This window comes from Anarhichas minor, unplaced genomic scaffold (genome assembly GCF_050575085.1).
Source record: "Anarhichas minor isolate MPS153535 unplaced genomic scaffold, ASM5057508v1 ptg000102l, whole genome shotgun sequence".
Classification (NCBI taxonomy): Eukaryota; Metazoa; Chordata; class Actinopteri; order Perciformes; family Anarhichadidae; genus Anarhichas; species Anarhichas minor.
In genome coordinates, this window is record NW_027466548.1 from 1,008,838 (window position 1) to 1,024,357 (window position 15,520).

At 42.0% G+C, this 15,520-nt stretch overlaps 1 protein-coding gene across 2 annotated transcripts; it reads right to left on the bottom strand.

Annotated features, from left to right (window-relative positions):
* Positions 1 to 1,029: 1,029 nt before the first annotated feature.
* On the bottom strand, positions 1,030 to 14,724 carry nlk2 (nemo-like kinase, type 2). 2 transcript variants are annotated; one of them, XM_076082804.1, is made up of 12 exons: positions 14,240 to 14,720; positions 13,193 to 14,061; positions 11,626 to 11,755; positions 11,154 to 11,209; positions 10,595 to 10,701; positions 10,142 to 10,227; positions 9,326 to 9,535; positions 8,432 to 8,533; positions 8,046 to 8,132; positions 5,308 to 5,506; positions 4,122 to 4,215; positions 3,172 to 3,371 (listed from the first exon to the last, which is right to left on the bottom strand). In XM_076082804.1, exons 2-12 carry the CDS (start codon positions 13,564 to 13,566, stop codon positions 3,317 to 3,319), a joined length of 1,500 nt encoding a protein of 499 aa, XP_075938919.1. In that variant the 5' UTR covers positions 13,567 to 14,061; positions 14,240 to 14,720; the 3' UTR covers positions 3,172 to 3,316. The 2 variants fall into 2 exon arrangements, with proteins under 2 accessions (XP_075938920.1, XP_075938919.1); XM_076082805.1 differs by lacking the exon at positions 5,308 to 5,506 and having other exon boundaries at positions 1,030 to 3,371; positions 14,240 to 14,724.
* Between the last annotated feature and the right edge of the window lie 796 nt (positions 14,725 to 15,520).

Sequence of the window (15,520 nt, forward strand, 5' to 3'; positions counted from 1 at the left end):
TGGAGGCAAACAAAAGCCAAGTTACTGAGCTCCAGAGGTAGAGACCAACACGGTGGATCGGTTCTGATCCACTCGGTGCTGCTGTGATGGATCCTTAACGTGACGGAGTGTTAACAGGGTAAAAACCAACCAAATATATTTACACTTTGTACGAAACGTTGTAAAAATAAAAAGGAACTTCACAGCCTGAAGAAATCTGCAGGCTGATATGTTCTATACAGCGGTTATTGTTTGAGGGTGTAGATTGTTGCTTCTCTATTTAAACATATATAAACACACATATAGATATGTATATCTATATAGATATACATATCTATATGTATATATATTATACATGATGATACGCTGAGGTGTGAGAGAGAACACAAATAGAAAACACCTCTAAAAATATATTAAGTAATTTAAGGTGTATTTCCAGGTGTACATGGAGGAGCTGGATTCACACACACACACACACACACACACACAACTTGTTTCCGTTGACGAAAAGATTCAAGCAGACAGAACAGAAGTCATATTGCTGGTTAAACGGTTTCCTTCTCATATTTAGTTCTGAACACAGAAGTGTTAACTCGGAGGTTTCTTTACAGTCTGGGTCTCATAGTGTCGGCCATCTTTACCCCCCATCACTGCAGCTTTAACCTTTAACAACCAGAATGAGATGAATCTAGTTCATCGTTTTAATGAAGTTGATTGGTCGTTGCGTTTTAAACCCTCAGTTTAAACGTCTTCTAGATCCAGACTCTGGTTTGTGGACTCTGGTAACCTCAGAGACCACACCAAACAGAGGGATGAGATATGTTGAGAATAAATAAACGTGTCTCACAGACATCTCTGTGAGGGACAGGAAGGAGAAGATGGCCGTCACTACAAACAGGTTTCTGTGACACTAGAAAGACCAACAGGCTCCATTATAGTCATTGAACACATCTCAGTTCATTATACTGGGACATTAGGAGTAAAAACATAAGTAATTACTGAGTGGGCGGTGATATTCTGAGAATAAAAACGATTAAAGTGGCAAACATATGAGTAAAAAACTCAAATTTGTGAGATAAAATTTATAAATTCATGATAAAAAGTCAGAATGTTGCTGCTCCTACAGTAGTGTTATTACGGTAATGATGAGGTCTGAGCGAGGCAAAGGTCCTGAAAGATACATAAACATGAACACAAATAAATACTAATGTTGTAGAAGTTATAAGGAAGTGGAACATAACGCAGATGATGGTGAGTCGTCTGATGAACGGTGGACAGGAGATGAGAATATATTTCTTGTAATTTAGCCACGTGAATTTCAGAGAATATCCAATTTCTTTCCTCATAACTTTACTGTAATGTCAGCTTTCTTTTGCATACATTTACAAGTTTATAATCTCGCAAATTTGTGTTTATTTTTCTCATTCATTTACAAATGTAATCTCATACATGTAGAGTCTGTTCTCAGAATAGTTCCTCTCTCTCTCTCTCATCACGCTGTCCTCTTGGGTTTTGTGTTCCTGAATCTTTCTCTTTGGGGTTAAATTGTGTAAATCGTTACTTTTCTGTCCAAACTGTGATTTTAGGAAACACACGTTCACGTTTAGAAGCAGGACGAAGTACGACGGTCTCTTTCAGTCCGATTCCCTTTTTAAACAGATTTCATATTCACAGAGAGACTAAACATGAAACATCTCAACCTTCAAACAGATTCATCTACAAACAAAGCAGTGAATCGTCTACTGAACAGCTTCATTGTTCTGTTGATGGCCTGACCTTAATATTACAACATGACTCATAAACAGATATGTAGGAGCCTCATGTATAAACGTCTGCATACATTCATCTCATACATGATACATGTACATAAAACTTCACATCGTTCCTCTCTTAAAAGACACCAAACATATAAACGAAGAGTTGATATCGTCTCAGGCTGCAATTTAGTTTAATTAGGTGAATTCAGAAAGCAGACTGTGAAGTGATTAGATGACAAACTAGAAGTGATCGAGCGTGACATTAATATCAGTGTTGCTCGTGTTTAAAGCTGAATCTCTCCTCTTTTGACCACCAGGGGGCAGAAGAACTCTAAAACTAGACAAACCGTTCCTCCTTGAAGCCCCTCCCCCTCCCTATATTCTGACATCATCTCCCCAAATAAATTACAAATCTGTGAACGAAACCTTCAATTTGATTAAAGTGATTCTGTGTATTAAATTATTATTATTCTCTTTCTAAATCAACTTTCCTCATGTGCAGAATGTTTGAGGAAGGGGAAAAATATATATATATTATATATATATATATATTTATATCTTTTTAAATAATCTATATACAGACTTTTGTACAAATTATCCAGAAAGTGTTCTTATGATGTCAGTTCTTGTGACTTAAAGTCATGGTGTGATTCCACCAGGTGGAAACACTGTCAAACTAGGTTTCTTCAAACCTCCTGAGCCTCCTGAACCTCCTGAGCCTCTTGAACCTCCTGAGCCTCCTGAACCTCCTGAGCCTCTTGAACCTCCTGAGCCTCCTGAACCTTCTGAGCCTCTTGAACCTCCTGAGCCTCCTGAACCTCTTGAACCTCCTGAACCTCTTGAACCTCCTGAACCTCCTGAACCTCCTGAACCTCCTCCTTGTTGCCTGATACAACAAAAAAACGTTTTTAAGAATCCAGAAACTTTGCAAATTGTCCCACAATCTTCCTGTTGATGTTTCATTGATACATGAGGCTCCTGATCTTTGGCAAATCAATTGTTCAATAAGTACAAACTATGGCGAAATGTGCAGGGAACACGTGTCATAACTCATTTTATAATAACTTTAAATATCACTGTGCCCGAGCACGTTCGTATTAAACATGGGGGGGGGGGATTTCAGTTGAAAAAAAACCCTTCCAACTACATTTACAATCGATTGTCTGGTTCAGAAGTTTAGCTTCACCAGTGCAGAGATGAACAGCCCGATCGCATGGGAAACGTTAAAATAGACATCTTCTTTTAATTTATATTAATATATATATATATATGTGTATATATAGCAAAACAAATGTACAATAACTGCTAAATCGTATCTACCTGGAATAACCAGATGAAACATTCTGATTAGGTCTACAGAGCATTCGTCATACCACCCCCCCCCCCCCCCCCAATAATACGACCCCGTAAAGCAACAACCAGTGTTTCTCTTCATGCGTCAGCACTCAGCAGACCTGCAAGTCCTGCTGCTCTCCAGTGAAACGCTACGATACACCACAGAAGAAGACGTTGAGACGCTCGTCCTTGTTCCCGGTTTAGCAGCTCGTCGGTCGACAGAAGAAAGATGGCGGCGGTGGCGGTTACTCCCACGCCAGAGGAGACGGAGGCATTTCAGAGGGCTGAGCCACGGTGGAGCTGTTCAAACAGGAAGTTCACGTTAGCCGCTGTCTTTTGGCTGAATGTGTCGTGGAAAGGTTTGAAGGGAGGATTGTAATTCTACAAATGTGCTTATTATGCTGCGTTCACACCAAAACGTGAAGCTCATTTCTGCCCGCGGTGCAATTAAATAAGTGAAACTTCGCACCGATCGATCCAGACTCCGTTCAGAAAACAAGCATTTAACAGTGATTTACTCTCTACTAACAGAACATGAAGACTTCTTACAAATCATCATCATTATGTAGTTATTTCAGCTTCCTTTGTATCCGTTTATTGTGATTAAATCACAGCTAAAATGTGTATTTAGTGTTCATACAGCTGCAGTAAACCAGCTGACGTGAGTCTTGTTAGACACAGTGAATAATCCTTCTGATGATGTGATGAACCAGACGAGACATTCTCTGGATGTCTGAGACTTCTACAACAAGTACTGAGCAGCTATAGAGGTTATTTCACACGTGATTAATGAAGAGTTGTCCTCTCCTCTCCGGCTCGTCTAGCCTGAATAAACACAAATTAACCCGCAAACAAACTCCCGCGAGTAACGCAACGTCAACATTCACTTCACGTTTGGTGTGAACGCAGCATAAGAAAAGGTTAGAAGAAGAAGAGACATTCAAACACTCATATTGAGAATGAACATGCGGCTCGTTAGCCTAGCTTAGCACAAAGCCTGGCTCCATCAAAAGGTAAAATGTATATATGTATGTATATAAAGCCTCCTACCTGATGAAGCTCTTGAAAGCAGCTGATTGAGGGTTAATGCAGAGCGGCACTCGACTCCCCTTCTGCTGCCCCAGAATGAACTGATGGATGATCTCTGAGAGGAGAACACGAGTCAGCAGCAAAGAACAGCAAGTTTACATTTCTTTAAAAGACATTTCTCTTAGCTCGTCTTTCTTTATTAATGTCCTTTCACCTTTTAAGTTCAATATCAAGTCTTTCTCAGACAGTGAGGAAGCAGTGGTCAAACCCTTTGACTGTAGTTGACTGTATGAGACTTGCCTCCAGGTGATGCTCGTAGTGACTGTAACACCTGAAGCTCTGCTTCTGAGGAGCAGCAGCTGCTTCACTTATAACCCTCTCAACACCAAAACCCTCTGCTGGGATGAAAGAAGTGTTTTCTTTAAACAATCTTCAAAACTGCAGCGTTCATCACAACTAGAAGCTGTAAGAACCGTCATAAACAACAGATTTGTATCTTTCCGACGGTCCTTGAACACATCATGTGTGACGAACGCTTCCGTCAGAAAGAGCAGCCGAAACTAAGCTTAAAGTTGTGATATTTCATCTAAATCATTTTATTCTTCATGTTGTCATTATAAATGTCTCCTCTAATAAAGAGTTCACCGAGAGAAGAGAAGAGAGGCTGGAAGTAGAGGATGTAAATATGTGAATAGTATATTAAAAATAGCAGTTAGAGCCTCAATTTGCAACTTGTAAACATGGTATATATATATATATATATATATATATATATATATATATATATATATATATATATATATATATATATATATATATATATATATATATATATATATATATATATAGAGAGAGAGAGAGAGATTCATTGTTTGCCAATTTGATAAAATGATAAAATAAATGTAATGATTGATGTCATCATAACTGTGTTGTTCTGCACTAAAGACATGTTCTAGTTCTCTCTACTTCTACTCATGATGGTTCTGTTTCTATAGAGGAGCAGGACTTTTATTTTGAAGTGAAAAACGAGACCTCAGAGAGAAACATGTGACGGGAGCAAAAAACACCAGAAACTGCTTTGAGTTCAGAGGGTTAAAGAGTTTAAAGGTTCCACAACTGCTATTTTTCTTTAAAATCAATGTTTAAAAATGTTGAAATGTCTTTTAACATCAAACATGAAGCCAACCAGTAACTCAGATCAGCTGACCTTTGACCTGTCTCACAGAGCTCAGGTTCTTCTCAAAGCCGTCATCAAACTTGGGGTCGGTGACGGGCTCAAAGTCGCTGGTGTAAACTCGGCCGGAGGATGTGGTGTAGCAGCATTTGCACATGCAGGTGTGGTACCGCAGCCGACCCTCGTCCAGGTACGGGTGGGCCAGGGCGTCCTTCGCCGAGATCCTCTTAGACTGGAGACCAGAACACACGAGATTAACAAGACTGGAGACCAGAACACACGAGATCAACAAGACTGGAGACCAGAACACACGAGATCAACAAGACTGGAGACCAGAACACACGAGATCAACAAGACTGGAGACCAGAACACACGAGATCAACAAGACTGGAGACCAGAACACACGAGATCAACAAGACTGGAGACCAGAACACACGAGATTAACAAGACTGGAGACCAGAACACACGAGATCAACAAGACTGGAGACCAGAACACACGAGATTAACAAGACTGGAGACCAGAACACACAAGATCAACAAGACTGGAGACCAGAACACACGAGATCAACAAGACTGGAGACCAGAACACACGAGATCAACAAGACTGGAGACCAGAACACACGAGATTAACAAGACTGGAGACCAGAACACACGAGATTAACAAGACTGGAGACCAGAACACACGAGATCAACAAGACTGGAGACCAGAACACACGAGATCAACAAGACTGGAGACCAGAACACACGAGATCAACAAGACTGGAGACCAGAACACACGAGATCAACAAGACTGGAGACCAGAACACACGAGATCAACAAGACTGGAGACCAGAACACACGAGATCAACAAGACTGGAGACCAGAAAACACGAGATCAACAAGACTGGAGACCAGAACACACGAGATCAACAAGACTGGAGACCAGAACACACGAAATCAACAAGACTGGAGACCAGAACACACGAGATCAACAAGACTGGAGACCAGAACACACAAAATCAACAAGACTGGAGACCAGAACACACGAGATCAACAAGACTGGAGACCAGAACACACAAAATCAACAAGACTGGAGACCAGAACACACAAGATCAACAAGACTGGAGACCAGAACACACAAAATCAACAAGACTGGAGACCAGAACACACAAGATCAACAAGACTGAGACCAGAACACACAAAATCAACAAGACTGGAGACCAGAACACACAAGATCAACAAGACTGGAGACCAGAACACACAAAATCAACAAGACTGGAGACCAGAACACACAAGATCAACAAGACTGGAGACCAGAACACACAAAATCAACAAGACTGGAGACCAGAACACACAAGATCAACAAGACTGGAGACCAGAACACACAAAATCAACAAGACTGGAGACCAGAACACACAAGATCAACAAGACTGGAGACCAGAACACACAAAATCAACAAGACTGGAGACCAGAACACACGAGATCAACAAGACTGGAGACCAGAACACACGAGATCAACAAGACTGGAGACCAGAACACACGAGATCAACAAGACTGGAGACCAGAACACACGAGATCAACAAGACTGGAGACCAGAACACACGAGATCAACAAGACTGGAGACCAGAACACACAAGATCAACAAGACTGGAGACCAGAACACACGAGATCAACAAGACTGGAGACCAGAACACACGAGATCAACAAGACTGGAGACCAGAACACACAAGATCAACAAGACTGGAGACCAGAACACACAAGATCAACAAGACTGGAGACCAGAACACACGAGATCAACAAGACTGGAGACCAGAACACACAAGATTAACAAGACTGGAGACCAGAACACACAAGATCAACAAGACTGGAGACCAGAACACACGAGATCAACAAGACTGGAGACCAGAACACACGAGATCAACAAGACTGGAGACCAGAACACACGAGATCAACAAGACTGGAGACCAGAACACACAAGATTAACAAGACTGGAGACCAGAACACACGAGATCAACAAGACTGGAGACCAGAACACACGAGATCAACAAGACTGGAGACCAGAACACACAAGATCAACAAGACTGGAGACCAGAACACACGAGATCAACAAGACTGGAGACCAGAACACACGAGATCAACAAGACTGGAGACCAGAAAACACGAGATTAACAAGACTGGAGACCAGAACACACGAGATCAACAAGACTGGAGACCAGAACACACAAGATCAACAAGACTGGAGACCAGAACACACGAGATCAACAAGACTGGAGACCAGAACACACGAGATTAACAAGACTGGAGACCAGAACACACAAAATCAACAAGACTGGAGACCAGAACACACGAGATCAACAAGACTGGAGACCAGAACACACGAGATTAACAAGACTGGAGACCAGAACACACAAAATCAACAAGACTGGAGACCAGAACACACGAGATCAACAAGACTGGAGACCAGAATACACGAGATCAACAAGACTGGAGACCAGAACACACAAAATCAACAAGACTGGAGATCAGAACACATTATTATTCTATTGTTCATGTTCATATTCTATTGTTTCCTGCTCTTCTTCTGTTGTAATCTTTCATGAAGTTCAATCTTATCTTAATCATCTGAAGCCGTGGTGTGAACACATCGTCTCTGTTGGACTTTGTTACTTGCTTCATGACGTGAACGCCTTCTTATGCACTGCGTTTATGGTCCATATCCATAATTATATTTCAGTGACTCACTGAATGGGCTTCATTCATTATGAATCTATGTTTAAACAGGAGTGACTCACCGGGTCGAACACCAGCATCCTGCAGAGGAGGTGGACCGCCTCATGGGTTGCTTGGCTAGACAGCGTGTACAGAACAGGAAGTGATGGCTGCAGACGAAAAAAACAAGCGTCACAACATCAACCTCGTCTCCTTCAGCTTAACTATAACTCATAAACATGTGTTTCAAATAATATATTCTAATTTATCGCAAAAAAACAGCAGAATGATGAGGAAGAAGACTGCAAATCGATGGGTTCTAAATCTAAAGTTGTCAGCTTTGCAATTGTTTAAATGAGAAACCAGATATACTGCTAACGTTTAAGTGTGTATGAGTATTATTAAAGATTATTTTGGGTCTTTTTATACATGTATTTGACAGCGACAGGTGTGTAAGCTCTCTGCTCACCTGTTTGTGAGGTCCTCTGTGAATGTGTGCACGAGCGCCTTCACACGCCGTCCTCATCGCCTCCATAGAAGGAGTCCCCAACAGGTCCGTGATCAAATCCAGCTGCAGGCAACAAGGCAACAAGAGGTTACGGATTTGTAACCCTAGTTCTATAAGGCAGAGCTCTCTGTCGGACACTGTGAGTTATACTGTCCTCCTATCACAAGCATGCAATTAGCCCACTGAAAGTTTGGGCTCCTACAACCAAGCGGAGTAGGAACGGTAGGGTTAGGACTAGGGTTACAATATCGTAACCTTCGTTCTAACCAGGCAGCAAACTCCGCAAAGCTTCATGTGTTAAAGCTGCATTCTCTCTAGTGTCCACCAGGGGGCGACTCCTCTGGTTGTATAGAAGTCTATGAGAAAATTACTCTACTTCTCTCTTGATTTATTACCATATTGTGACCATATCTGGACTGAGGAGGAGTGACGTAGAGATGCCATGTAAGTCTCTGGTAGAGACCTGTCAATCACTGTGTAGCCCCGCCCTAAAGCATCCCCTGCTTTATGGTCTGTTTGACTCTAAATGGACCATAATGTACTAAATGAACATCATGCTGTATTGAAGAAGACTTAAAACTAGAGATTGAGACCATAAACTCATGTTTACAATGTTTACTGAGGTAATAAATCAAGAGAGAAGTAGAGTCATTTTCTCATAGACTTCTATACAACCAGAGGAGTCGCCCCCTGGTGGACACTAGAGAGAATGCAGCTTTAACACTTGAAGAAATGGCTTTTCAGTCTCTTGGTTGTGACAATACACGATTTAACATATGTATGTATATTTAATCCACTATGTAAATGAAGAATCTTGGACATGATACCTTAAGGATGAATAAGGTCCTCCGTTACCTGCTGGATGGGACTTTGGGCTTGGAAGAGGATGCGTCTCCCCAGCAGCTCAGCGAAGATGCAGCCCACAGACCAGATGTCGATGGAGTTGGAGTAATGGCGGCTCCCCATGAGGATCTCTGGAGCTCTGTAGTACTGCGTCACCACTTCCTGAGTCATGTGTCGAGACTCGTCCGACTCCTCCACCCGAGCGAGGCCGAAGTCACAGATCTGGAAGACATGCAGAGGTTTAAATCTGCCTTCGTTCTCCTCACAGCTTTATTCTGACCACAAAAAAAGTTCATATTTGTTTTTAACCTGGTGGCAATCTGGAAGTCGTGTGTTTCACCCCTGTCATGCCCCTTTAGGAGAGAGACCCCGCCCCTTTAAGATACTAGTCCCGTCTTTTTAGTGTACTAGTCCCACCCATTTAGGAGACTCGTCCAGCCTCTTTATGATACTAGTCCTACCCCTTTAGGAGACAGACTCCGCCCCTTTAATATGCGAGTCCCGCCTCTTTATGATACTAGTCCCACCCCTTTAGGAGACAGACTCCGCCCCTTTAATATGCGAGTCCCGCCTCTTTTTGATACTAGTCCCACCCCTTTAGGAGACAGACTCCGCCCCTTTAATATGCGAGTCCCGCCTCTTTTTGATACTAGTCCTACCCCTTTAGGAGACAGACTCCGCCCCGTTAAGAGATTAACAGCACATCTATTAACTCCAAAGGGAGAAGTGAACGTGAACACAGATTATTAACCGATTCTTTGACCAAAGTACATATTTCACCCAATCTTTTCACAAGCAGCATGTCTTCTATAAATTGCAGCCACACACCTTGAGCACACAGTTGCTGTTGACCAGCAGGTTTCCAGGCTTGATGTCTCGGTGGAGAATGCCAGCAGAATGAAGGTACTTCAGTCCTGGAGGAGAGACAACTCAATACAATCCTGTTCTCTTTGTCAAACTAGAACAGATACAGAGCTCCAGAACACAAGAGTTCAAACTGATATATATTACATATATACAGTATATACATATACATACAGTATATACATATATATACAGTATATATATATATATACATATAGTATATACATATACATACAGTATATACATATACATATATATACAGTATATATATATATACAGTATATATATATATATACAGTATATATATATACACACATATATATATATACAGTATATATATATATACTGTATATATATATATACATACATATATAACAACAACAACGACAGGCAGAGGAACAGAGAGCACAGCCTCACCTCGTAGGATCTGATAGAGGAACACTTTGGCGTGGTCGGAGCTCAGAGGCTGAGGAGATACGATGATCTTATGGAGGTCACTCTGCATCAGTTCAGTCACCACATAGCTTGTTGGAGGAGTTAAGGAGGAGCAACAGAAGGAGGTGATGATGTATGTAGACTCCTTTCATTCACATTATGTCAGCATGTGTTTTATCTAGAGGAGCAACGGATCATCAGACTCACAGATCCCCGATCATGCTGATACTAGTTACTGATCATTGATGATCACACTAACAGATAAAGATCCCTTTGACGTCTGATTACAGCAGCTGGTCCACAAGGATCCAGAATATCTATTCTATTTGGCACCGTCCCAGAAATCTTCACAACCGATCAACATATCAATGATCTCTGTGTTGAACTTGGACATTTGTTTGTGTTGTTACTATTTGTTTGAACAAATAAAGAATAAAGAAGCTGCAGCTTAATAAACGTCTCTAAACATTGAGGAAGGACAAGAGACTGTCCACAGTTTAACATGTTGGACAGTCTATGAATCATCAACAGTTAAAGATACATTTCTTCAAAGTAGTCGATGTGAGGAGGTTGTAGAATGTCCAGAGCAGAGAGGACCTGAGCACACAGTTAGAGACAAGGTCTGTCTTTACAGGTCGATACCAGGAGAGAGACAGACAGACAGTGAGAGACAGAGAGAGAGAGAGAGAGAGACAGAGACAGAGAGAGACAGAGAGAGAGAGAGAGAGAGAGAGAGACAGAGAGAGACAGAGAGAGACAGAGAGAGAGAGAGAGACAGAGAGAGACAGAGAGAGACAGAGAGAGAGAGAGAGAGAGAGACAGAGAGAGACAGAGAGAGAGAGAGAGAGAGAGACAGAGAGAGACAGAGAGAGACAGAGAGAGAGAGAGAGACAGAGAGAGACAGAGAGAGACAGAGAGAGAGAGACAGAGAGAGACAGAGAGAGACAGAGAGAGACAGAGAGAGACAGAGAGAGACAGAGAGAGACAGGTCTCAGCATCAGCTGTGTACTGACGTTCTCATGTTTGAAGAAGCTCAGCATCTTGAGCTCCCGAAACACCCTCTTGCAAGAAACAAGGTTTTGGAAGACATTGGGCATCTTTTTGAGGGCGACTCTCTTTCCGTCTCTGGGGTCCGTCACTGACCTGAGACGACAAACAGGGTCACTGATGACATCACCACCAAACAACTACACGTACAACCACTACAAGCAAGCCAACGCAAAGACACAAACACATTTGTGTTATTATTTCTTTAAGCACGTTGTACTGAGTCAGTGTGTGCTCTACTGTAGACTACCTGTGTCATCACACTGTCCCAGTCAGGATGCTCGTAGATATTATTATAAAGAGACACAATCTGAATGACTTCAGTGAATAACAGTTTGAAGGTTTGGACTTAAAATGTTATAATTATTCTTCATTTTGGATCCTTATTGTTACTATAAATAACCTCCCAAAAAGCTAAGAGACAAATCTTGAATAATTTACACGTATGATTTCTTCATCTGAACATTTAATTCTACTGGAAATGTCTGTAAATTAAAAGAACCAATTCAGAAACCTGTTATTATATTATATTATATATTTGTTCATAAATATATGAAGTTATGACGTGGACCTGAACATGGTTTGTTGTATTCTCTCCACGTTGTTTTTATGCTCATACTGCTTATGAAGTGTCGTACCAGGTCAAACTCACATCACCAATATACACATCTCCATGATACAGGGTCCCCAGAGGACAATCCCCAATCAGTTTAGTCCCCACCCCTTTTCTTTGGCATCGCTAAGAGACTATTTCCAATTTACATTTAACAAGTTATCTTGGAAACTAAAAGGCTGAAATGCCATGAAACATGCTGTGGATATTCATGGTCCCCAGAGAATGACTCACAATGTCTTCGTTGAACCTTCTGACCTTTTGATGCTCATTAAATAATCAAATGGACGAGGAGATATCTTATAGTTTAGTCAGAAACAGGACGAAGATGAAGACACACCATCATTATTCAGTGTGTTCTGTCGTTTGAAACCTTTTTCTTTGAAGTGTTTAGAGATGAAAAGCTCGTGAGGAACTCAGCAGCTTTAAAGTAAGCGCTCCGCACTCTGCGGACTCTTCCTGCACAACCTCCAGTGAACCGGTTCAAATAGGATCAGTGAAGGCGAACAGATGGCAGCGACTCCCATCCAAGGTTTCACCACCACTGTGCTGCACACGGCCTCAGAGAGACGGCCTCTTAAACACAAGTGAGTTTGTTTACTAGAAAACTCTTTCGTTCCGTTTATTTCTTTACCTCCTTTTTAACATGCAGAGATTTAGAAAGTGCATTGACTTCATCACAGTAAGCGTCACCAGTTCTTTGCTGGCTGTTGTGCATTAACTTAAACGATTTTAGAATCCAGTGTACACATCAGCTGACAAAGCTTTCACGAGACTCTTTCTATATGAAACTACAGTTAAGAGACAGCTGTGGCTGCCAGATGCACGACAGCCAGATCTACACGTCTTTTAGTAAAATGTGTCCAAACATGCCGGACTGCTGGCAACAAGTCTGTTGTTGTGGTGGTGCAGGAACTTACCAAACGACCCCAAACGCTCCATAACCGATGGGCCGGTCCAGCTCGATGTCCAGCTGCGGCTGCAGGTGGTGCGTGTTGTGCTGACGGTGATGGTGAGCTTTGACCGCGGCGGCTTGGACCTGGACCTGGGCCGCCGGTCCGGGGGCTTGTCCGGGTGCAGGAGACGGGAAGTAGGGCTGCTGCTGACCGGGATTGAGCATCACCGCCGCGGCCGTGTGGCTGTTGTTGTTGTGGTGGTGCATGTGTGGAGGCGGGAGGTGAGGGAGCTGGTGGTGGTGGTGATGCGGGTGATGGGCGGCCACCGCTGAGGAGCCACCGTTGTAAGCGGCCATCATTTTTGTAACATTTGTAGCCGTCACGCCGCAAAGAGCCATGCACTGATGATGAGGATGAACTTATAGGAAGCAGACCGGCGGGTTGAATGATCCAACACCTGCTACGTTGTGTCCAGTGTGCCTCCTGTTATCATAATGACAACAATCGGACCCACTTCCTCTTGATTAATGCTCCCTGCACGCTGACGGGAAACACATCATCATGCAGCCGGCAGCGATGAGTCTCAAAGATCTGCAGGATGACTAACCAAACTAATATTGAATAAGAAGAACAACCCGCACCCCCCCTTCAATAAATACAAATAAACACTAGATGTCCCTCATGGTGGTCCCTCCCTCCCTCCAGATGAGGTTCAGCCTCCCGGTGTTGGTAGAAGAGTGTGATCTTAAAGCGGCTCACATGGGAAGCAGCGTATTCATCTTTCTAACTTTGCCACACTGGTCCAGGTGCAGGTGCAGATCCAGGTCCAGGTGCAGGTACACGCGGCATCTAGTACACCAAACTGAATCCTCCTCCTGCTCCTGCTGGTGGTGCTGGAGGTGTAACAGAGTTAAAAATGTACTTTATTATTTCCGATTTAATTTTGTTTGTCATTTAACGATCCTGTGGAGTTATGTGTGAATATGTGTGAATTTTATCTTAATGAGTTATTTTTAATTTAGCATTATTGGTATTTATTTATTCATGTTTCCTGCGGAAATGACGTCTCACCTCTTCTTCCTGAAGCTTCGGTAGTCCCGTTATCTCCTCACAATGGTGTTTAGTATTGTTGAGAGTGAGCAGAAGTGCAGAGGGAGACCAGAAGAAGTTAATACGTGCGTGTGTTGTTGTGTTGTCTTCTGAAGCAGCAAATCAATGGTGGAGAAAGCCTCCTCTGAGTCGTCTCCTTCGATGCCCCCTATATCCTAGTCGGTTCCACTAGTGTTAGTGTAATCTCCGAGCCGTGATTAACGCTGCTGCCACAACAACAGTAGAGGCCTCGGTCCTCCGCTCCTCACTCATAGTATTATTACAACTGGACGAGCCATGCGCGCTTACAAACAAACCCCTCCATCAATCTGGCGAAGCTTCGGCCATGATTTATTAAAAAAAAAAAAGAGAACGAGATCTGTCAAACGGCTGGCAGGCTACTTACTTCCTCCATCGACATCCGGGTACTTAGCGCTGCCGCTCATAAGCACAACATCCGCAGGCACGCGAAAGCTTCTTCTTCTTCTTCTTTGAGGTGTAGTGGCGGTTGGCAAACGATATATTGGTGCATTACCGCCACCAACTGGTCTGGAGTGTGGATCAGGATGTCTAGTACTTACAGTTTATTTTAAAAAAAAATATATATATATATATTATTTTTTTTATTAAAAAAATAAAATTAAAATAAAGTAATAATAAATAAAATTATAAAATTATAAAATAAATAACATTTTTAAAAAGCCATGATGGAACACACTCTTTTACAGTAGGTGGCAGCATCCACCTTCACAGTTATCTTGTAGTCCACCAGCAGAGGAAGACAGATGAAGTATGAAGTATATTATTTAGTGTCACGTTCAACACCAGTAAAACACTTAATACTTCTGCCTCAAGTTGAGCAAGAACACAATCAAATCAAACACACAAATTAGAGAAATGAAAAACAAAATAATTTAAAATATATGTCAAATACAAACATTACAGCAGGGCTATCTCAAATTAACTTAAAGCTATCAAATAAAGAAAACTACTTGTGAGCGTTCTTGTCTTTAACAAGTTTATTTTGAAATTTGATTTAGTGGCCCAACGGTGGAATTACAACTTCCGGGTCGGTCACGTGACGCTCCAAAAGACTAGACGTCTGTAACTGAGCGGATAATTATTTTTTTGAGGTGAATCAACTTCCCAACATGAACACAATCCCTAATTTAAATCATTAGATCCTAAAAGTTATTTTAAAAAATATCTAAAATCCAGAGTTATTTTCATTCCTCCGTTCATGTCAATGAGAACGAGGCTGGA